The 25,448-nt window shown below is 41.2% G+C and overlaps 1 protein-coding gene across 1 annotated transcript; it reads right to left on the reverse strand.

The window, feature by feature from the left end:
- Positions 1 to 932: 932 nt before the first annotated feature.
- On the reverse strand, positions 933 to 24,790 carry ATAD1 (ATPase family AAA domain containing 1). Its single transcript, XM_032231915.1, is given in 15 exon segments — positions 933 to 5,040; positions 7,171 to 7,304; positions 9,766 to 9,819; positions 12,445 to 12,534; positions 14,455 to 14,561; positions 16,683 to 16,769; positions 16,772 to 16,847; positions 16,849 to 16,883; positions 18,049 to 18,096; positions 18,099 to 18,168; positions 20,854 to 20,921; positions 20,924 to 20,956; positions 24,634 to 24,696; positions 24,699 to 24,765; positions 24,767 to 24,790. Coding segments are annotated over 15 exon segments (1,077 nt in total). The 3' UTR covers positions 933 to 4,919.
- Between the last annotated feature and the right edge of the window lie 658 nt (positions 24,791 to 25,448).

Raw genomic sequence — 25,448 nt, forward strand, 5'->3', positions numbered from 1 at the left:
CCATTCTCACAAAATCACTTCCAGTGGGATGTCCAATGTAGTGATTAGGAAAGGGACGGAGTGTGTCTGGGATAATACCAGTTATTGTGGTTGTTGAAGTCTGGAATGGGTCTCCAACCTTGGTAACTTTAAGCCTGGCGGACTTCAACTCCCAGAATTCCACAGCCAGGTTTGGAATTCTGGGAGTTGAAGTCTGCCAGGCTTAAAAGTTGCCAAGGTTGGAGACCCCTGTTCTAGAAGATACCGAGTTAGGGAAAGATGTCTTGGAACAATTTAGCTCTCATAATCTTGAATTAAACCAATTCTAGTCTTAGCAAGCATGGCTAAAGTGAGAAATGACTGGAGTTGCATACGGCACCCGAAAGCCTGCTGCAGTGACCCTGTTTCTCTGCTAGATATAAAGGGGGGGGGGAAAAAACTTCATACAGGTAGTCCTCGACTTACAGCAGTTCATTTACTGACTGTTCAAAGTTACAACGGCACTGAAAAATGGGACTTATGACCATTTTTCGCACTTACGTTGGGGCATCCCACGATCACTTGATCAAAATTCAGATGCTTGTCAACGGATCCATACTTACGACTGTTGCAGCATCCAGGGGTCATCATGTGATCGGCTTTTACGACCTTCTGACAAGCAAAGTCAGGGGGAGAAGCCAGATTCACTTAACAACTGGGTTACCAACTTGCAAACTGCACTGAATCACTTAACTGTGGGGAAAATATCATAAAATGGGGAAAACTTCACTTAACAAATGTCACAGCTGTGACAAGAAGGGATGTAAAGACAGACAAAACTCACTGAACAAATGTCTTAACTTAGCAACAGAAATGTTGGGGCTCGATTGTGGTTGTAAGTAGAGGACTCCTCGTACTTCCTCCAGCAAAGTATCTCCTCAGAAAATAAATGAACATCGAACCTAAATAATAAATAGGCTGACTCATCTTTTTTTTATTCATTAAATTTAGCCACTGCAGTGAGAATACATGTATGTACTTGATCCTTAAAACCATGTGAAAAAACATACATTTTTTTTAAAAAAAAAAACATTTTAAATGGTTTGCCATGATCATGTCACATTTATTGCTTCATTATCAAGCTCAGCTTTGTCAATGGGTTTTCGGGTTTAAGAAAAGAACCCTTAAATATTCCTACACCCATTATTATTTTACAGGGTATTTATGCTCTTTTGTGTCAGTGGAGGCCCCACATGCTGATAATGACAATAATAAAAGCACAAACGTACCAAATTACAAAGCTTGTGGCTTGGATTTTGGAGTCTCAAAACTCTTGGTGGACTAACTTTACTCTCATGAGTAAAATAGGATGACACATAAACCTGACACAACTATAGACATGGTGTCCGTGACGGAACAGCGGAACGGCCCCACTCCCAATCCAAAATCACACAACGTTAAACAAGAAACGGGAACCCCCAGAGAGAGAACACGTATGCTTAATATTAGTAAATATATTATCTCCACCTTTCAAACTAGTTGCAGGCATTGGGGTTCCACACGGAGCTTTAACGTACCACGTCAACTGCAACATGGAAGGAGGAAACATTCGTTTTCACAAGGTGAAAGCGAGTGCTAAGTCAAGCCAATGATGGGACTGGAATATAATTTTAGAACAGTGCACAAAGAAGAACAACCTCAACTGTAAAAATACATTATGAGTTGTTTGTAACTATTCAAGAGCCGTCTTGATTGCGCAGAGTCAACATTCAGTAAGCGCTTATCTGAACGTGGGAAGAGCTAAAAGTAACATAATGGCATCAACATGGCTCCATTATATAGTAAGGCGCTCTGCTGAAATCATGGCTCTTAAAACAAGGAAGTAAGAAGAAGTCAACACTGTTGACTCAACGCTTCTGTTTTGTTTGGTAGAATTCTTTGAAGAACCTTCTGAATCCATTCTATCTTACTCAGGAAACATCCCTTAGTCCTTGAAAAACTTTTGTAGGGGCAGACCAGGAGCAGACAAGAAACTTTCCATGAATTTTCTTAAATCAGCTGATCTTATAAACAAGCCCATATCCCTCTTCTCCAAAATAATATACTAATATTTTCATCTGGAAATCAAATAATTTTATATTGGGCTGTTGAATATCCAAATTTATGCCATGGAACTATAAAGATACAAAGAGACGGCTATTTTTGGTGCTACAGACTAACCAAGTTATTTGCTGGGAAATCACAAATAAAATTGTTCCGTTGAAGGAAGTTGCTATGAACTTTCAATGGGAAGTTTCTATCACCACAACTGGACCCCAACTATCAAGAATGGAAATATAATTTCCATTCTTGATCATTAGTTAAGAATGAGTATAAGAAAAGACTGCTCTTTAGTCTATAAATGCAGATAAATATTTCATTATAAAACTATACAGCTATGTCCCAGGAATAGCTAATGGAGCTTAGTGACCAAGGAGGGTGATAAAAATCTATATCTCACTACTATATAGCAATACGTCTGGTGAAATAAATATCTTAGTCCTAGGAATTAAAGAGATTGTTCACATTTATTACCTCTCAGACAAGTTGAGGAGAAATTCATTCAACATTTTCAGGTGCTCCTTACTTCCCAAGTTTAAATTATGCTAAATTAATATTTGCTGCTGGAATGATGTGGGCCGGAAGGCAAAGAAGCATGAGATTTTAAGTCATGTTTTAAATACAGTGACAAAGGACATCAGAAGTATTGACCAAGGTTTGAAAAAATCTCGAGAGACCTCATGCGCAAAGAACATCTGCTGAAATTTCCTGAACTGCTACAATCTTTGGATCCTAACCAGCGTCCTTAAAACACACCTGGAATCATTTTCCCTCTTGCAAATAAACCACTTAAAGAGAAAAAGATAAAGTTGTTTCACTCAGTGAGAGAGAAACCAAGTATGATTTATACTACTATAAACTTAAAATGGGACTATTCTGAGCTTATGAAAATTAGGAGGTGAAATGATACATCTTAAAATGAATATGTTTGGTCACAAGAACTGATCTCTAGCTTTGCTGTTGTGGCAAAAAAGTATTCATAGACATAAATGTTTAGAACATGAGATACAACAGACTCACCGTGTGACATTGATTTACAAGCCATAGAAAATACTGGAAAGAGACAGCAGTTTAATGAAACGGTTAGATAAAGTTTTTTTTTTTTTAAACTTTGAGGTATGGCTGAAATTAAGTAGAATAAAATTTGAGACATGAACAAGGAATTACTATCAGAATACAATAAAGCTCATTAAAATGAAAGGCTTAATTGAAGAATTAAATCAAGTACTTTGCCACAATTTACCTAAGGAATTTGTCCTAAGCTTTAATATTGCAAAGGAGATTTGGGTAAATGACTTTAAAAGGGTCGACTTACTGATATCTCAATCTGTATTTACATGTATGGCTGAAAATCAGAGCTGCGTGTCCAGAAGCATAGATATTTTTCAAGTATTTTTCTTTTCAGATACATACCTCAGATATGTACAAGGGGATTGGATGTGATTGATTTAGTGATAAAAGGAAAATTAAATGGAGGAATGACACCCCGCCATTTTGATTTAATGTCATCCATTATGCAAAAGCGTTTGATCATCACATATACATTTACCCTCTCAGTTCTTAATCTCAAATATTCTGACTTGGATGGATTTTTTAAAAAAAATATTTCATTTGACAAAATCTGCCTTATTTAACAGTAAATGAATTGTTTTTTCCTTGGCCAAAGATTTTCCATTTTGAAAAGGACACACACACACACACACACAAAAGTAAATCATTCTAGTTAGGGCATGTTCTGTAAAAGACATTTTGGTTCTATACCCAAAGAAAAGAAGCTTACACGTATACCTAGAATTAGTGCAGAGATATGAATTTGGGGTGGAGGAGACACAACAGTGAATGAATTTCAGAAAACAAATCTCATTATTCCAATCTTCCCTATTATTATTTCATAATGAACATGAAATAGGATGATTTCCTACTCTCTGCAAGATCCCTGTCTTATAGAAAGAAATTGAACTAAAATTGAAAGCCACTGTCCTTGATGCTATACTTTTTGTGATTTCTACTTAGAGCTGTTTGAATGTTTAGAACAGCAAAGAAGGAAATTTACCAATGGCAACATTTATGCCCAGTAATTCAATAAAGGACATTAGTTACAATTCAGAAATAAAAGAAAACATTTAACAACCTATAGTTTTTAATGTTCTGCCTACAATAGTAAGCTTCAATTATATAGAGGTATTAAAAGGAATACAATTTGTAGGATCGTACAAGATGAAAACATTCATGAGACTTGCACACATTATATTTAGATCATTGGCACATGTGGATACTGTTAGTTATGATGCAAAGAAATGAGAATTTGCCTACATTACAGATACACACACCATCACCTCCCTGACTCCCTCAAAAAAAGCAGAATTTCTGACTGTGCATTAGGGAATTGTGCAGTTATTATTTTAACCCCGTGATCTAACTCGATCCAGATAGTAAGTAAAAAGAAAAACAATGAATGGATTTCATATTCAAGTTTTCTACGTATTATGTCTCTATATAAAAACCGGTGGCTACACATACACATCATTCATACACACACACACACATACACTGTCTCATACATATATACATAGGCTCTGCTCTCCCTCTCAGAGCAACCATGTGCCATGCGAAAACCTACCAAGACATTTTTAAGGCTGCAACAAGGACATTGGTTGAAGCAAGACTATATCCCTCCTTGTCATGATTTGTCACACGGACCCAATCCCAATTCTGCAAAATTACTAGGTTTCAATAACTTAGGTATCAGAATATAAAACAATCCCAGAAACAATTGTTAAAAGGATGGGGGGCGTTTTCTTTTCTTTTCAATTGACTTCTACTATTTAAATTACTAGTCGCAAAAGAAGCTACGGGTAACCTTAATCTAAACTAACATGCATCAGAACATTTTGATTCGTCGCGTCCTTCGATTTCCTCATCTTCTCGCTGGCTCGATGCAAGTCCCTTTGTTGCACAGGACGGATTTCATCGTCGTCATTGCTGGAAGTAGGAGAAAAAAAACAATAACAACGGGAAAAAGTGTAAAAAGCACAATTCATAAAATAAAAGAGACAGAGTATGCTATGTATCACGCCACTATTTGGGAGTAATCTAGAGCAAGGAGCCTGTGAACTGGATTCGGCCTGTGGGGGAGTCTTGGAAACAGCGAAGGACTGGTCTGTGGTGCCTCTACCAGTGAAAATGGAGCTTGGGACAGCCATGTGTGGCCCCCCCAAGCTCCATTTTTGCTGGCAGAGGTTTACAGGAGGCTGTTGCAGGCGGAAAATGGAGCTCGGGACCCCGTTTTCACTAGCAGAGCGCTCGGGCCACCACAGACATGAGTGAGTTCGAGCTGGCCATGCCCACCTTGGCCCCCCCCCAAGGTCAAACACAACTCTGATGTGTCTCTCAACGGAATCAAGTTTGACACCCCTGATCTAGAAGTATGAAACCTGCTTCAAATTCCAACCAGCCCATCCCAAATGTTGAGTCCGAAACAAGTTGTTCTCGCGTTCAAATAATGAAAGTTGGAAGCATTTGGACCACTTCAGAATTGTTTCGAGGTGTTTCGCAGTAATTTAAACCAGATACTCGCACTCTCGGGGCTCCAAGTAACAGACCCAAAGAGGTTTACAGGAGGCTGTTGCAGACGAAAATGGAGCTCAGGACCCCGTTTTCACTAGCAGAGCGCTCGGGCCACCACAGACATGAGTGTGTTCGAGCTGGCCATGCCCACCTTGCCCCCCCCCCCAAGGTCAAACCCAACTCTGATGTGGCTCTCAATGGAATCAAGTTTGACACCCCTGATCTAGAAGTATGAAACCTGCTTCAATTCCAACCAGCCCATCCCAAATGTTGAGTCCGAAACAAGTTGTTCTCACGTTCAAACAATGAAAGTTGGAAGCATTTTGACCGCTTCAGAATTGTTTCGAGGTGTTTCGCAGTAATTTAAACCAGATACTCGCACTCTCGGGGCCCCAAGTAACAGACCCAAAGCAATCAAAACCCCGAGGCCTAGAATTGCCTCCAAGTATGAATTTATTAGGAATGTCATATTGGCACAGCTGGTGAAAACTCGACTCTGGAGGGCCAGAGGTTTTCCCCACTCAAATCAAAACCCCAAATTCTTGCCCCCAGGTCACACGTCCATCACATGGCCCAATTAGGTCACAACTCCTGCTGGCTCTAGTCCATGCCCCTCCAACACCTGGTAGAGTATCCTTGGCTCCCATGGAAAAGAATGTTATTTTGGCTACACATCCGCCCCAGCTATCTTATCTCCCCCCCCCCCCGCTCATGTTTCTACAGCTCCAAGAGGCCTTGCTGCGGCAGCTATGAAAATGGCTTCAGGGCTGACATGCACATTTGAAATTCTCTGCAATGTGACGTTCATGTAATTCTCACTTCTTCAGATCCATACAAATTAGTCATGAATTAAGAGCACATCCATCTTGCTACATAAAGTAAGAAAACATGAAGGAATAGCAGTTAGCAATAGCAGTTAGACTTATATACCGCTTCATAGGGCTTTCAGCCCTCTCTAAGCGGTTTACAGAGTCAGCATATCGCCCCCCACAGTCTGGGTCCTCATTTCACCCACCTCGGAAGGATGGAAGGCTGAGTCAACCTTGAGCCGGTGAGATTAGAACCGCAGAACCACTGCAGATAACAGTCAGCTGAAGTGGCCTGCGGTACTGCACCCTAACCACTGCGCCACCTCGGCTCCTAATACAAGATGTCACATGGCTGTGTCGCTTAGCAATGACAGTCCCCATTAACATCGTAACGTGAAGAATTTACATTACAATGCTTGGTTTCCCTATTGGCTTTGGCTGTAGAAAGACATGCAGGGAACATATAAAATCACAGTTATGTGACTGCATCTTGCTTCAATGTGCAGAACTTAAGAGGACCAGTTGTAAGTGTCAGATAACAGTCAGCTGAAGTGTCCTGCAGTACTGCACCCTAACCACTGCGCCACCTCGGCTCTTCAATCCCTTCCTGATTCTTGCAAACAGTTTACCCACTCTTTAGGCTAGGAGAATCCATTTCCGTAAACAACCCCCCCCCCCTCCACAAGCAAATTGGCTTCTAGGTATCAAGCCTTTCTGGGGCATTAAACAGAAGTACCTGTCTTCATATGCAGTATTTACATATTCCCTGACGCACAGGAGCGCAGCATCGCGACACATTTCTTTCAAGTCACTTCCTGAAAACCCATCAGTTTCTTTGGCCACTTCAAGGAGATCCACACGCCTGTCCACCTGTCAGAGAAGAAAAAAACAGCACCCCCCAAGGGCCACGGAATGAACTCATAAACAACAACAAGGAATAGCTCAGACTGAAATAGAATCAAATAATTTGTCATATTCAATTTTGTTTTAAAAACAAATGGTTCCACCACAAAACCGCGGAGTACAAAATCGCGCTCGACAAAAGCGCGCATTTGACGTCATCACAGCGCGACGAAAACATCGCGCTGTGATCGAAAAATGTAAAAATAAAGCGAAAACCTTACCCTAAACTCCCCAAACCTAACCCTAAACCTAACCCTAAACCTAACCCTTAACCTAACCCTAAACCTAACCGTTAACGTAATGCTAAACCTAACGCTAACCCTTAACCTAACGCTAAACGTAACGCTAACGCTCTAAACCTAACCCTAACCCTTAACCTAACCCTTACCTTTATGTGAATCGGCTTGCTTTAATTTTAATTTTATTTCAATTTTTAATTTTTTTCGTCGCGCTGTGATGACGTCACATGCGCGCTTTCGTCGAGCGCAATTTTGTCCCCCGAGGTTTTGACGGGTCACGAAACAAATTACTTATAAGGACATTGGTTTATCAGACTCTTATTTATGGAAAATCAGAGACCGCCTCCTGCCAATTACCTCCCATAGACCGATCAGATCTCACAGGCTAGGTCTCCTCCGGATTCCATCTGCCAGCCAATGTCGGCTGGCGACTCCCGGGGGAGAGCCTTCTCTGTTGCAGCTCCAGCCCTCTGGAATGACCCTCCCCGTGGAGATCCGGACCCTTACTACCTTCCCGGCCTTCCGCAAAGCCACTAAGTCCTGGTTGCTCCAGCAGGCCGGGGGGGGGGGGGGGGGCTTGTGAAATATCCAGCCCCAGGGTAACTGTGAATGTTGTGTATTTTAAAGTGTTGTTTTGTTTATTTATCCCCTTCCTTTGTTTATTGTAAGCCGCCTGGAGTCCTTCGGGAGTGGGCGGCATACAAGACCAATAAACTCAACTCAACTCAACAAGAACCAGAATGGCTATATTAATTAGGAAATCTCCATATATTATACCTGAACATGACATTTTGGTTATTGATGGGCACCTTGTGATTTTGGAAATTATTAATAGCGATTTAGTGAAATGGCTCTGATAAATTGTTATGTCCTAACTTGGATGTTTTGCATAATTGTTCTGGAAGCCATTTTCATTTACAAGAGATTCTACATGCAGTCCTTGCTTAATGATTTGGTTGCTTAGCAATTGTTTGAAGATATGATGGAGTCCCGTCCAAAAGCTATTTAGAACCCAGTTACAGAGTTCCAATGGCTCTACGACCATTCCATGCACATGGCCATATTTCGGACACTTGGCAACCAGCTCACCTTTACAATTGTTGAGCACATTAGCACTTGTGATCTTGTAGCAATAGCAATAGCAGTTAGACTTATATATACTGCTTCATAGGGCTTTCAGCCCTCTCTAAGCGGTTTACAGAGTCAGCATATTGCCCACAACAACAATCCGGCTCCTCATTTTACCCACCTCGGAAGGATGGAAGGTTGAGTCAACCCTGAGCCGGTGAGATTTGAACCGCCGAACTGCAGTCAGCTGAAGTAGCCTGCAGTGCTGCATTTAACCACTGCGCCACCTCGGCTGGACTGCAGGACACTGCAACTGGTTGCAAGGGCTACCAACTGGGGTTGGTACAATGGCCATCATAGTGAATGCAAGTCTCAAGTTTCTTTTTCCAAAGTTGTAACTTCGAGCCGTAATTAAATGAACAGTTGTAAGTTGGGAAATATCTGTGTTGTTTTCATGTGGTTAGCCACTAGTTTGAGTAGACAACTATATACAATGCATGTAAATACATACATAAATTCATGGTAGCAGGTAGCAGAAACTGAAGCAAAGTTAGCAATAGCAATAGCAGTTAGACTTATATATCGCTTCATAGGGCTTTCAGCCCTCTCTAAGCGGTTTACAGAGTCAGCATATCGCCCCCCACAGTCTGGGTCCTCATTTCACCCACCTCGGAAGGAGGAAGGCTGAGTCAACCTTGAGCCGGTGAGATTAGAACCCGCCGAACTGCAGATAGCAGTCAGCTGAAGTGGCCTGCAGTACTGCACCCTAAACCACTGCGCCACCTCGGCTCTTGCTACAATATGCAGATAATATGAAAGGTCAACTGATATGGGGACCAACCATATGGTGAATATTATGGACACACAATAAATTGGAATAAATTAACATTTTACCAGTAGGAATACGATTTCTAAAGATATATGACTATTGAGCAAAATTTTGTTACAATCCATGTTTGGGGAAAGTCTACGAGCCAAAAATTTTATCTTTTAAGTGAGTCATTTACAGTGGATTAAAACCTCCATGATAGAAGAGCTTGCAAAAACTATTTGTCTACAATCATGAGACACCGTTTTAGGAATACAAAATAATTTACTTTATAGTGCAAAAAAAGACCAACTTACATTTTCATTTTCAAAATAAGTTTCAGGATTGCTTCCCTCTGTTTTAGTGACTTTAAATTAAAAGAAAGAAAATGTGTTATAATACAAAACAGGAATAATGACCCAACCATTTTAAAGTGATAATCTTACAACATTATGATGCCTTTAAAAAAAAGCTATTCTGCTATAGATTCCTTGTTGTACCATTGGATCTCCCAGAGAAGGCACGGATGAGGGAAGGTAGTTTCCATCATCAAATGCCAAGTGCTTCTCAAGCAAATGTCCTCATTCTCCTGCCTCAATAGCACCCAGGTTCTTTATTCTCTCCTCTTTGCTTCTGGAAGAAGCACTCGTGAGAGAATAAATCCTTTGATAAGAGGGATTAATGGAAGATAGTTGAAAGTTATTTAAGAGGGAATGGGACAACTTGCCATAGTCAACTTGCTACAGGACAACTCGCCATGGCTAACTCATTGTGGGACAACTTGCTGTGGACAATTTAACAATTCTATTTAAATACTTAAAATAAATAAAAATTATTTTAATTTTTGCCATTCACATTTCATTCTGTCCCTCCTTTTGCATCCTTCCTTTAATGCTTCTATTTCGGTTCCACCACAAAACCGCGTTCGACTAAACCGCGCTCGACGAAATCGCGTAGCTGACGTCAACAGGGCGACAACAGTGCGGAGACAGAAGCACACTGTAAACGCTAAACCTAAAATTAACCCCTAAACCTAAACTTAACCCTTAACCTAACCCTAACCCTTAACCTAACCCTTAACCTAACCCTAAACCTAACCCTAAACCTAACCCTTGCCTTAAGTTGAATCAGCTTGCTTTCAAAGCGCTATTTAAAGCGCCCTTCTTTCTCCGCACTGGCTGTTGTCACCCTGTTGATGACGTCAGCGACGCGGTTTAATCGGGCGCAGCTTAGTTGAGCGCGGTTTGTCGTGCCACGTCTATTTCACCATTTCTTTGATATTAGTGTAACTCTTGTCCTGCAGTGAGATGACCATGGCAAGTTGTCTTGAAAGGAGTTGGCCGTGGCAAGTTGGCTGTGTGGCAAATCAGCCATGGTGAATTGTCATAGGCCCATTTGGGAGAGGTCAGTCAGAAATTAAGTCTGGAGCAGCAAGAAAAAACATATCCAAACACAGCTGTGTTTGGATATGTTTTTTTCTTGCTGCTAATTCCTCAGCACACACACACAGTCTTTCCAGAACTTCGTTCAACACAGATACAAAAGGCAAATTAAATACAAATCAAAAAGGCAGAATAAACAGCACGATACCACCAATTTTAAAACAGATTATAAAGAACAGGAAACTGAATAAAAAGCTGAAACTTATCCCAAGGCCGGTTGGATTTCAGATGAGCAAGAAACTGATTTAAGTCAAGAGGTAAGTATAGCTGCTCTTAAATAATGTTGTTTCCCCTGCTAAATTAACATGGAAGCTTTATAAAAAAAATTCCTTTCTATGTGTGTGCCATGCCCCCCCCCCCCCTCCCCAATTTCCTAGAGAAAACAGGTATGGCAATTTCTGATTTCTCTTGGTCACATCCTCTAAAATTGGGCTCCCCCAACCCTCAGTTTGTGGGACACTTCCAGCCCGCAGCCTGTTGGGAACTGGGCCGCGAAAGCAGAAGGCAAGCACGCAAAGTTTCATTTGCACCTATGTGGAATCTAGGTTGAACATGTGAAACCATCGCTACCCCCTTCTCCCGCCGCTGCCGGTCCACGGAGCCATAAAGTTTGGGGACTGCTGATCTAAAAGGTTTTTGAAAAGTGCATGGAAGTTACAACCCAAGCAAAAACTCCATAGGTGTGACAGTAACTCCTATCTCAAACTTAAGTTATTAGGTCCAATCTTCACGACATAATAATTAAGTCTCCGAGGAAAATATAATTTGTTGTCCTGGTTTTAAAGCCCTACATAGCTCAGAAGCAGGTTATTGCTCTCTTCCCTGTGAAATTAATAAGGAACCGTGACCTGTCAAAACCACGGTCCACAAAAGCGCGCTCGACGAAAGCGCGCATTTGACGTCATCACAGCGCGACGAAAAAAATTAAAAATTGAAATAAAGATAAAATTAAAGCAAGCCGATTCACATAAGGTTTAGGGTTAGGTTAAGGTTAGGTTTAGAGCGTTAGGGTTACGTTAAGCATTAGGTTAAGGGTTAGCGTTAGGTTTAGGGTTAGGTTTAGGGTTAGGTTTAGGGTTAGGTTGGGGGGGTTAGGGTAAGGTTTTCGCTTTATTTTTACATTTATCGATCACAGCGCAATGTTTTCGTCGCGCTGTGATGACGTCACGTACGCACTTTCGTCGAGCGCGATTTTGTCGTCCGCGGTTTTGTGGTGGAACCACAAGGAACAACCTATCTCATATCACCTTAGGGAAATATTTGATGGCACAGAAATAGGAAGGGAAACATTCTAAGCAGATTGCCCAAATTTTGGTAGGTCATCTTCAAGTAATTGTGTTCTTCTCTCCGTTAACTAGCATTTCATAATATGTAGCTTGTGTTATTTTGCTTGTTGTTTTCTTTGTGATAAACTACCTTGGATCCTAGTATAAGGTAGTGTTAAAATACTAGGCTAGAGACAAGGAGACCACGAGTTTTAGTCTTGCCTAGGCACCAAAAGTTCTGAGCCTTAGGAAGAAGGCTGTGTCGAGCCATTTTAGTCAACTTACAGGCTGATTGACATGAAACCTTGTAGGCATTCTTCTCATAATTGCCGTGTCAAGATCCTGGGGGCGATTGGTAGCTCCCATCACTATCACCTAAATGTAATGTAGGACAAGGAAGAGTTATTCTTGATGAATACATAAATATTGACATGCCATGTCTCACAAACAATTGGCCCTATTTTGTTGAAGAATGTTTTTTCCCATTAATATTATCAGGACATAATTTATCTGAATAAATCTGATGTTTATCTAGACCAGTGTTTCTCAACCTTGGTGACTTTAAGTTCTGTGGACTTAAAGCTATGCTGGCTGGGGGAGTTCTGGGAGTTGAAGTCCACAGGGCTTAAAGTCACCAAGGTTGAGAAACACCGATCTAGACAATCCCACGTTTAATTGAGAAGCATTACAAAATGGTGTTTATAAATGCTGATTCCAAAGTACATGATTACAAACTGCATCTAAAATATGTTGAAAGTTAGTAATTTTGCTACTGTCTGCATATGGAAACAAAACACATTTAAGAAACTGTGATCAATTGTACATAGCTCTAGATTTTTACCCCCAAATAATTTGTAGCGACAGAAATGGAACTTTATCCATCCTGAATTTGCCTAAAGCTTATTTGAGCATCGTCAAACAAACGATTATAATCAATTATTAGATTAAAAGAGTTTTAGACATACAAAAGCAGTTTTCAAATCCAAATAATACCTCCTTTTGCTTAATATTAATATTCAGAATGTCACTATTATTTTAAATTATCCTACCATTTCTTAAACCAAGGGAATTCAAAACCACACACAGAAATGTAGGTTAACTCGTTTCATTCATGAAAAAGAGAATATTCTTATTCTATTTTTTAAAAGATTTTTTCAAGTGTTTTTTTTTCACCATCCTTTTTTTAATGCTGTACAGTATGTAGCAAGACAATTGTACAAAATAAACAGGACAAATATTTGGACTATAGAATAAAATGCATCTTGTTTGAAGTTGTTCAGAAAGGTTATTTAATAATATTGTTCTACGTGCTATTTAAGAGTATTTTTTTTTAATAGACATTTTATTAGGAATTATAGGCCGCCCTTTTCCCTGAGGGGACTCAGGGCGGCTTACATCATAGGAAGGGGGTGCAATACCAAAAACAAACAATATGTGAGCAGAGTATGTACATATGGTGGCATCACTTAGAAGAGAAACTCCCCAACTGAAAAAGGGAAGTAGCTAAATTATTCTTTAGTGCACCTCCATTTCTCATGAAATGATTAGAGATAAAGAAACAGGGTTCTCAAATGCATGGATTCACTTTTACGTAGGTACTGACATTTAAGGCTCCTATCACTAGATTAGATTGGGTGGAAAAAATTTTAAAAAGTAGTTTGCAATTCAACCACCTTCTCTTTGAAAAGCTGGCTGGATGTCTTTTACCTCATTTCACTCTGACTCTCAGCCAATCACACCGTTTTGTGGTTAGAAAATAACCATGCCACGTTGCTTAACCGGAGAAGCTACTGAGATATTGATCTCAACTGAATCAGGTAGGTTTTACCAGAATGAGAGAAGATTTCTTCTGAGCACAACTCATCCAAGCAAGAATATGAAACTAAAAATATCAAGTAAGGCAGCAGATGCACTCTTAGCCTGGAAAAAAGTTTCAAATTCCTGTTACACAGTATAGTGTAGGCTTATAATGTTGGACTGGCACCTGGGAGACCAGCTTCTAGCTCTTAGCCATGGGTGATTTTGGAGAATATGGTCTCTCAGCATAATCTCATAGGGTGGTTCTTGTGGAAAAAGTTTAAAGAAGAAGTACTATGTAGAATACACTGATCTCCTGAAGGAAAGAAAAATAATAAATGAACAAACCATCTTTTTGCGCTTCCATTTCTCAAGCTGACATGTTTTATATGCCACAGTGCTTGCTCATAAATGCCTATAACAGATCATCTAAGCAATGAAAGTACATTTTATAAGCATTGCATGACTGTTTCAAAACAAACAATAATTGCTACTCACTTGGCAATTAAAATCAGTGTCTAGACCATCCCAGAGACTCATGAATTGGGCTTTCATCATAGCTGTGGCCTCATGATCAGAACTTGAACGGCTTCGTAGAAAAGAATCTGAATTTAAAAAAACAAAACCAGGATTTGAGTATATTTCTAGAGTATGAAGCTATATGTCTTGGGTAATGAATTAATCGAGGCCATCAGTGGTGGGTTGCAGGCGGTACGCCCCGGTACGGGAGTACTGGAGCCTGCCCGGAGCACTGGATACCGTTCTGGTACGCTGCTCCGGAAGGCCCACCCACCTGCCTGAGCTCCTTGCCGGTCTTTTAAGTCAATTTGTACAAGCGGTGGCCTGGGCCGTGTGTGTGGGCCGTGTGTGTGTACTGGCTCGCTGCTCATGCAAGATGCGTGCTTGTGAACCAGCCCGCCACTCACGCAGCCCAGCTGCTCCCCCCCCCCGGTCAGACTGCCAAGCCGCAACGGTTGGGGGCCGCTGTTTTATACTAACTGTAATGAGGTGAGAAAGAAACTATTTTTGCCATAGGATTGGCTTGTTCCAGTGATATGTCTTTCCAGCTAAGTATTACATTACCGGGATTTAAGCATAAGTGTCATGTCTAATTTTACATATATCTGAGTTAAGAACTAAATGTGTCTTTGGTAAATGTAGAGTCAGTGTTGTGCAGTGGTTAAGGTGCTGGCTTAGAACCAGGAGACTGTGAATTTTAGTCCCATCTGTAGGTGTGAAAACTGACCATGACCCATCAAAACTGCGCTCGACTAAGCCGCGCCCGATTTAAACCGTGTTGCTGACATCATCAACAGGGCGACAACAGCCAGCGCGGAGAAAGAAGGGCGCTTTAAATAGCGCTTTGAAAGCAAGCCGATTTCAACTTAAGGTAAGGGTTGCTTTAGGGTTAGGTTTAGGGTTAGATTAGGTTTAGGGTTAGGTAAGGAGTAGGGTTAGGTTTAGGGTTAGGTTTAAGGGTTAGGTTTAGGGTTAATTTTAGGTTTAGGGTTTACAGCGTGCTTCTGTCTCCGCGCTGTTGTCGCCCTGTTGATGTCAGCGACGCAGTTTAGTCGGACGTGGTTTAGTCGGACGCGGTTTTGTGGTGGAACCAAAACTGACAGGGTGGCTGGGCCAGATTCTTTCAGCCCAACCCACCGCACACAGCTTTTTGCGATAGGAAATAGGAGGGATATATGTAGGTTTCACTGCCCTGAGGTATTATAAAATAATAAAAGACGGGATAAAAATCAATGTTATCTTATTTTAAAATCCATATAGTATCTAAGACAAGATTTTGAATTTCATACTGGATATATGCTCTGCTGATGGGATGAAAAAAATGATGCTGCTCTATCCATTACATGAATCCAAATAGACAAAGGAAAGGCCTTTATTTTTCTTTAAATATTAAATGCACCTATAACATTATAGCAGTAGAACACTGCTGTTTCAAATTAAACAGCAGCTTCCTTTAAAAAAGAAAACAAAAAGATTCTATAAGGTTCAAGATTCAAGGTTCATTTTATTTATATGCCGCCCTATTCAAAGCGGGACTCCAGGGCGGCGCACAAACCCAAAGGAGGGGAAGGGAAACACAAGAACTACAACAAAAAGTACAGGGAATTAAAACAACCAACAGCCACACGATTCGAGAGGGGAAAGGAAACTCATCGACCCCAGGCCTGCCGACACAGCCAGGTTTTAACGGCTTTTCAGAAGGCCTGGAGAGAGGTGAGGGTCCAAACCTCTGCGGGGAGCTCGTTCCAAAGGGCCGGAGCGCCACAGAGAAGGCCCTCCCCCGGGTAGTAGCCAGATGACATTGGCTAGTAGACGGAACCCGGAGGAGGCCAGCCCTGTGTGATCTAACGGGTCCTTGGGAGGTAATTGGCAGCAGGCGGTCTCTCAAGTACCAGGGTCCAATACCATGAAGGGCTTTATAAGTCAGTGTTTCTCAACCTTGGCAACTTGAAGATGTCTGGACTTCAACTCCCAGAATTCCCCAGCCAGCATTCGCTGGCTGGGGAATTCTGGGAGTTGAAGTCCGGACATCTTCAAGTTGCCAAGGTTGGGAAACACTGTTATAAGTGACGAAAAACTGTTGTTTTGCTACTGATAATACTAAATATTACTAATCTCATGCAACCCAAACTAATGGAGGAAGACCATGAAGCTTTTTAAAAAATGTGAACGTAATATGTTCAAAAGTGTAGAAAATTCCACTTTACCTATTTCATCAATAAAGATGATGGAGGGTTGGAGCTTTACAGCAGAGGAGAACACCGCCGCTGCCAGCTTCTGGGATTCACCATAACATTGTCTGTCAACGTTGAGGGCTGAAGATTAATAAACCGACAACCGGCTTCCTTTGCTGTAGCTTTGGCAATCAAGGTTTACCACAGCCGCCGGAGGGCCGTACAGCAGCACTCCTGAAATCCAAAAACATACTGTTAATAAATGTATTGCCATTCTACACGGGAAAACTTATCTGCACGCCGCGGTTAATAAAACTCCTTGCAAAAGTCTCTCCATCAGCACTATTGTGTATAAGCTTCTCTCATATGCCATAAAATCCTGACAATTATCTGCCCATTAATTATTACAACGGTACAAAACTCGGAGGGACAGAAACAAGCTGTATAGGCACAAAAATACTCAGGTGGTGAAAATATAATGATTCTGAATTTTAAGCTAGGCAGAGCCTTAATAGACTTTCTTCCTATCTATTAAAAGACATACAGGATGCACAAAGGGGTTCCACCACAAAATCGCGGAGGACAAAATCGCGCTCGACGAAAGCGCGCATTTGACGTCATCACAGCGCGACGAAAACATCGCGCTGTGATCGATAAATGTAAAAATAAAGCTAAACCTTCCCCTAACCCCCCCAAACCTAACCCTAAACCTAACTCTAAACCTAACCCTTAACCTAACCCTAAATCTAACCCTAAACCTAACCGTTAATGTAACGCTAAACCTAACGCTAACCCTTAACCTAACGCTAAACCTAACGCTAACGCTCTAAACCTAACCTAACCCTTAACCTAACCCTAACCCTTACCTTTATGTGAATCGGCTTGCTTTAATTTTAATTTTATTTCAATTTTTAATTTTTTTCGTCACGCTGTGATGACGTCACATGCGCGCTTTCGTCGAGCGCGATTTTGTCCTCCGCGCTTTTGACGGGTCACGGCACAAAGAGCTTATTTACCCAAATTAAATATTTTATTCACGCTGACATTATTTTAAGGTTCTGCACTGTCAGTTACTACTTATTTTACATTGCTGCCCTTTAAGCCATGCTATCAATTTCGTTCTAAATTGAAGAGTGAGATACTAAGCAATATTATAAAATGACATAAATGTTATATATTTAACCGGAATGACATGATTTGGAAGAAAATCTCTACTTTTCCCGCTTCTGAATTAATCTTCCGTGAAAATAGTTTATTATAAATGGGGAGAAGTTCAAGTGATCTTTCTAAGTTTGTTTGTAAAACTGGGTTGTTTTTTTTAATACAACTTGATCTTTTGTCCTTGAGAAATTCTATTATGGTTTTCTAAAAACATTAACTTGGACTTCTTCACATTTACCTTTGGGTGGCTGTAGAAGTCTTGAGTTTTGAAACAGATGTTTTTTCTGATTGGCAAAATGACTGTGTCCTTCAGATCTGTAATAACCTCATCTAAGCCTGCAATATCGTTCCATGTTACCTAAAGCAAAAATATAAGATAAAATTTTTTACTGAGCTGGCATCAGTGAAACAGCTATATTCTCAAATTAGGGATAAAGATAAAAGTTATATTGACTCTTAAAGCCATTTGTATATTAATCATGCATCTCATCAAACAAGAAAAATAAAACAAAATATATTGCAGAAGTTGTGACTTTACTCTCTTGATGCTGGCTAAGGTAGATTAGTGTTGCGAGGATTTGAATGCATTTATATAATATATCATGTGATTGTTTTTGCTCTTTTTTTACTGATTCTGAAAAAATATGATGTTGGCCTTAAGCAGTATGTCAGGAGAGCACTAATAAATAAGTCTTCTTACTAGTATAAATGTATTATTAATAATAAACAACCTAATAGCAGTTAGCAATAGCAGTTATATAACAGTTATATACCGCTTCATAGGGCTTTCAGCCCTCTCTAAGCGGTTTACAGAGTCAGCATATCGCCCCATTTCACCCACCTTGGAAGGATGGAAGGCTGAGTCAACCTTGAGCCGGTGAGATTAGAACCGTTGAACTGCAGAACAGTCAGCTGAAGTGGCCTGCAGTACTGCACTCTACCCACTGCGCCACCTCGGTACTGCACCCTAACCACTGCGCCAACCTAGTTTTAATATCCAACCTGCTCTTTTACTATTGACAAGTATTATAGTCATAGAAGTTAAAACTCTTAAGATATTTTAAACTATAGCTACAATACATCCAAGAATGTGAAATTCTTTATATGTAACATTATTTAGCGTATGAGAACATGACAGAAGAAAACATACATACAAACACACACATACAACCCATGTAATTATAAGTAAAACTACTATTGGGGGGGGGGGTATGGCAGTGGCTTCATAATTGGATGTCCAATTCAGCTATCCAGGCAATGATCGTCTCTGGCTTTGCATCGTGGAGATCTTTTAGGGAAGCAGACAACGCACATCGTGGGCAGAATTGCACAATACGTTTTATAATCTGCACATCAGCACCACAACTGCAACAAGGGGAATCTTTCCACTTCCACTGACACGGGGCAGAGGGCACTTCTTCCAGGATCAAACTAATTCTACGCAATTTTGACCAGACAAAGCGAGGCAGGTCGAAATCAGATGGTTTGGTAGATGAATCACTAATGAATCACAGGCCATTAAAAGGCACCTTGGACCATTCCTCTCTCCAGGAATTCTTGGGGTTAAACTGAGTAGATGTTAATAAGTAAACTGCTGTTTTCCAATGTAGCCTAGAGGATTTCAATCTTTGAGATAACTAATTGCAACAACGTAAGTATTTTTTCCAAGAAAAACATCATACCGATATTGTCAGTGTGCTAATTTTTAGGTACCTGAGTACTTGGTGCTGGTTCCACCACAAATGCGCGAACGACAAAAGCGCGCCTGACTAAACCGCGGTGACAAAACTGCGCCGACGAATGAGCGCTGAAGCGCGCAGACAACAGCGCGCCGACAGAAGCGCGCTGTAACCCTAACCCTAACCCTAAACCTAACCCTAAACCTTACCTTAACTTAAATCGCGCTTCTGTCGGTGCGCTTTTGTCGGCGCGCTTTTGTCGGCGCGCTGTTGTCGGTGCACTTTTGACATCGCGGTTTTAGCGCCGCGGTTTTGTCGGTGCGCTTTTGACGTTCGCACATTTGTTGGGTCACGCTTGGTGCTTACACCCAATGCTTGAAATACTCATATTTGAGCATGATATAGATACAACATACAATGAATTAACCTACGAACAAGATGAAATTACCGTAATTCAGTCTTTAAGAGTACAAAGAGAACACTAAATACAATTTTGAAGCACGGGGTTTCATGTAAAACTGCATACATTCACTGAAGGAAAGTAAAACTCTTGATACAATGTTAAAATAACCTATAGACAAAAAAGTCCAAGAACATGTGTATTAGCCAATGATCAGTTCTGATTTTAAAGAACGTAAAAATTGTCATTACAGAATTTTGTTCCCTTCTTCCACACTATCCCCAAAAATCAATGCTGTTTCGATTTAGCTGCACATGCATACCATTTTATGCTCCAATATCTGAAAATAGCCATTATGTATTCATTCTATCAAATAATATTTAGTTTCTGAAGTGTGTGTGATTGCTAGTATTATTACTTGTGGCATGACATAACCGCGAACGTCAAAAGCGCGCCGACAAAACCGCGGCGCTAAAACCGCGATGTCAAAAGCGCGCCGACAACAGCGTGCCGACAGAAGCGCGATTTAAGTTAAGGTAAGGTTTAGGGTTAGGTTTAGGGTTATGTTACAGCGCGCTTCTGTCGGCGCGCTGTTGTCGGCGCGCTTCAGCGCTCATTCGTCTCCGTGGTTTTGACGGCGCGGTTTTGTCACCGCGGTTTAGTCACACGCGCTTTTGTCGTACGCGCATTTGTGGTGGAACCTTATTACATACTTATTAAAAACAGTCTATATTGGGAGAATGAGAAAAAAGAAATGGGTCCTAGGATTTTGCACCTATATGATAAGTATAAATACTTGTAATAAAAGTTGACACACGTGTCTGTCCCACAATGTCCATTTACTCCCAAAATTAAGAAAAATTCAATTAAAATACAGTTCCACTATGAGCACATGTGCATCCATGTGAACATTTTGCCCCAAGACGTAACATTTTTACATATGAAAAAGACGAAGAACACTTACGTGCATACTAAGAGGATCCACCAGATGTGCAGCAATGCTCATCTCATATTCAGAAGCCTTCACATTTTCACACCTATTTGCTTCATCAACTTTTCTGCCTGTTATAAAAAAGGCAGCGTTCAGCAGTATGACCTCATTAGATCTTTTCAGATATGTCAGCAAGGTTGCTATTAAGGAATGCGAAGGTTCTGTTCATCGTGAATTAGGAATTTGAAAAAATAATGCCCCCGTTTCATTTGTGTGACTGTACCATCTCTTTGCTGAAAACAAAGCCAGCTTGCTGTTTAATAATAATATTTTGACGTGTCTGTCCAGGATAATCAAAGGTTATTCAAATGTATTTTAATCTTGTCTTAATAATACCTTTTGACTAGAGAAATGTTCCATTTGAGCATAGCAATAGCACTTAACTTATATACCGCTTCACAGTGCTTTACAGCCCTCTCTAAGCGGTTTACAGAACAGCATATTGCACCCCAACAATCTGGGTCCTCATTTTACTGACCTCAGAAGGAGGTCAACCCTGTGTCGGTGAGAATCAAACCGTTGGGGCAGTTAGCAGAATATCCTGCAATACTGCATTCTAGCCCCTGCGCCACCACGGCTCTTGCAGTCATAACATACGGGTGGTCATACACATTACAGGTAGTCATTAGATTGCACCCATCCATTCGTTTCAGACTGTTCAATGTATGACGGTGCTGAATGCAGGGCACTTACAACTGGTCCTCTTAAGTTCTGCACATTGAAGCAAGATGCAGTCACATAACTGTGATTTTATATGTTCCCTGCATGTCTTTCTACAGCCAAAGCCAATAGGGAAAACCAAGCATTGTAATGTAAATTCTTCACGTTACGATGTTAATGGGGACTGTCATTGCTAAGCGACACAGCCATGTGACATCTTGTATTAGGAGCCAAGGTGGCGCAGTGGTTAGGGTGCAGTACTGCAGGCCACTTCAGCTGACCGTTATCTGCAGTTCAGCGGTTCAAATCTCACGGCTAAGGTTGACTCAGCCTTCCATCCTTCAGAGGTGGGTGAAATGAGGACAGACTGTGGGGGGCAATATGCTGACTCTGTAAACCGCTTAGAGAGGACTGAAAGCCCTATGAGCGGTATATAAGTCTAGCTGCTATTGCTTGTATGCCTTTAAACAGCATTTTAGAAACTCTTTCAAAATATGTAGACAACTTTCAGAATGATATATTCAATCCACCGGGGGAAGAGAAAATAATTCTCTAGCTATAAAGATCTGGGATGAAAAACAAAGAACATTTCACACAAGCAACATTCTATAGAGGGCTTTGTAACACAATAGCTATAGTGAGTCTCCCTTAATTTCATATATCCAGAAAAAAGCTAATGCAGGGAAAGAGTCTTTCAAGAGTCCTGTCTCAATATAACAGATTACCGTATTTTCACCCATATAACCCGCCCACGCAAATAACCCGCGGGTTTTCGGGATCGTGTAAAATATTTTCGTATACCCCGCCCACGCATATAACCCGCGCGAGTAAGAGAGAAGGGAAACAGCTGAGATGGGGGGGAAAGAAACGGAGAAAGAAGCCTGCGCAAGCTGGGGAAGAGGAAAGGAACGGAGAGGCGAAGGAAACAGCTGAGATGGGGGGGGGAAGAAACGGAGAACGGAAGAAAGAAGCCTGCGCAAGCTGGGGAGAGGAAAGGAACGGAGGAGAAGGAAACAGCTGAGATCGGGGTGGGGAAGAAGAAACGGAGAAAGAAGCCTGTGCAAGCTGGGGAAGAGGAAAGGAAACGGAGGAGCAGGAAACAGCTGAGATCGGGGTGGGGGAAAGAAACGGAGAAAGAAGCCTGCGCAAGCTGGGGAAGAGGAAAGGAACGGAGGAGAAGGAAACAGCTGAGATCGGGGGTGGGGGAAGAAGAAACGGAAGGAAAGAAGCCTGTGCAAGCCTCCGATCGTGTAAAATATTTTCCGCATACCACCGCCCACGCATATAACCCGCAAGGGGGGGCGCTGTGCATGTAAAAAACCGCATATAACCCGCGGGTTATATGGGTGAAATACGGTATTTCTCTGCACGGGCTAAGGGAACTCTTTCTTATTTTCTTATTAATGGAGAGCACACATACAGCTGAAAACAATAGCTTGACTCCATTATTTTAGAACTATTACCATAATTACGAACAAAGATGGTGTCAGCTTTAAAGGATAATTTTACACAGGCTACTCACAAGTCGGTACCACCGAGTTCAATAACGTTTCTCTATTTCATGAACTGCAAAATAATTAATTCTCCTCCACCGCAGTTACTTGATGGACTAATGTAGGCAAGAGTGGCAACCAGTCATTTAACTGACCTCTCTGAAAAAAAGCATGTGATTTGTGTCTATTTTCTGGGTTCAGAGGTTGAGATTTAAGCCTCGTTGGGTGCCCAAATTTTCTATGCATTACTCACAAAATCGCGGCTTAGAAATTGAACTATGTTGATTGGCAAGTGTCTACTGAATATGATGATATGTCACAGGGACTATAATAGCCCCAATTTTTAAAAAACCGTGTGAAACTGAATTTCCTCTATGCTTTGTATGTATATATATTGTCTGCATAATGATTACAGGTAGTCCTCGAGTTATGAATGGAATGGAGCCTACCCATTCCATTCGTAAACCTGGGATTTAGGATTAGGATTTAGGATTTATTTCATTTATATGCCGCCCTTTTCCCCGAAGGGGACTCAGGGCGGCTCACAACTCAGTCAGGGAAAGGAGGTACAAACAGGGGATAAAAAGACAAACAAAACAATACACAATTTAAAAAACACAACAACCATACCATTCGAGAAGGGAGGCAAAAGCTCTTTAGCCCCAGGCCTGTCGGAATAGCCAGGTTTTAAGGGCTTTGCGGGATTTGTGGGAGTGAAACTTGTACCTTGAACGGGATCACTCCCTCCTTTCGCCCACGCATTCATTAATATAATGCGAGGCTCGTTTAAGTGCCCATGAGGTATTTCATGGTGGGAAAGGCCATGCGGGGAGGAAGCTGATGGAACAGGCCACCTGCCTAAGACCACCCAAGGCCTCCCGACCCATTGAAAACCTCATGCTCCACACAACTGCATTCCCCTTGCCACCCACCCACTACACTGGGTTACTTACCTTGGGAAGATCTGGTAAGCAGTCTCCTCTCCACCTCAGTTACATGTGCCCCTCTGGAGTTCCGTTCGGGCCTCCACAGGCCTTGCCTACCAGGTCGCTAACCAAATGGAGCTTCTCAGAGCGAATCCTAACCCTAACTCCCAGAAGCTCCATTTTGGCCTCCGGCTGGCTGGGGGAGGCCTGTGGAGGGCCAAACGGAGCCTCGGAGGGCCGGATCCGCCCCTCAGCAGCTCCACTTCAGCCAGCAACATGCAGGACAAATATTTCAGAGCCTCTGCAGTGTTTGTAAGGGCGAAACAATTGCCATGGTGCTGCACGATTCATAGTTTCCAGCCTTGTTTGCAAATGCTAGGAGGCGCTTATCGCGTAACTTTGAACATTTGCTAAGGGAATGCTTGTAACCAGGGGATTACTTATATTTGGTTATTTTTAAACCTTGTGAAATTTGTTTTTTATTCAGTCGCACAACATCCAGAGTCAGAAGATGAAGATGCTGAGCAAGTTTAGCAAACTAGCAAGTAAATAAACGAATAGGCAAACTCAAATCAGTTGGTTTCCCACTCTGAACTCAGCAGCTCAAAAAAATAATGTTCGCTTTCTGTTCCTTATTATATAACATTTATCTTTAAAATATTTATTACCTGTTTTTTGGGCTTCTACTTTTTGCTTCCTTGTTGGGTCAATTGCATCTACCATCCATTTAATTGTAAATAGGTCACAGCGCCAAAGATTGTTAAGCGGAAAATTAGACCAACAACTTCGTTTCGAGTTAGAGGACGAGGAAAACGTTTCAGCATGGACCATTGTGCGTGTTTCCCTATACCAAATAATGGAAGGAAGAAAGTCAATGTGCATTCTTTGAAAATTAGGAAGTTCTGAAGTATTAATTTTGGGTACATGATATACATACTATACTTAATATATTACCAACCTGCTGCTAATTCATACACAAGATGGTTGAGAACTTTTTCATATATAAGAAGAGTTTCACATACAAGAGATTTTGTACACAAGATGGGTATGATTCCGCTCCCTGTAGAGATAAAGAAAGGGATAATTAGTTATCACCCAATATTTGTCAATTACCAAATCAAAAAGGGAAAGCATTTTTTAAAATGGAACACATTAATATAATATTCAGAGGAAGCATCATACAGGCCTTTACTTGTTATTAGCAACTCCCTTGATAGTCATCAAAACAAGTAAGACTCAGCTTTACAAATTGACTTAAAATACTCGATTTAAACATACTATGAATGTGCAGAGTGTTCCATACCTAGCATAGCTGGTTTTCAATGGTGTCTGCCCAAGCCAAAATATGGTATTTCAGATGTTTTATTCTATACCGTAACGGGCTCTGGAAGTCGGGGGGGGGGGGAAGGGAGGTGGGGTGTTAGGGGGGAGGGGGGATATATAGTATGTGTTAGATTTTATAGTAACGCGGATTGCACTTGTATACTGT

This window comes from Thamnophis elegans, chromosome 15 (genome assembly GCF_009769535.1).
Source record: "Thamnophis elegans isolate rThaEle1 chromosome 15, rThaEle1.pri, whole genome shotgun sequence".
NCBI classification, from domain to species: domain Eukaryota; kingdom Metazoa; phylum Chordata; class Lepidosauria; order Squamata; family Colubridae; genus Thamnophis; species Thamnophis elegans.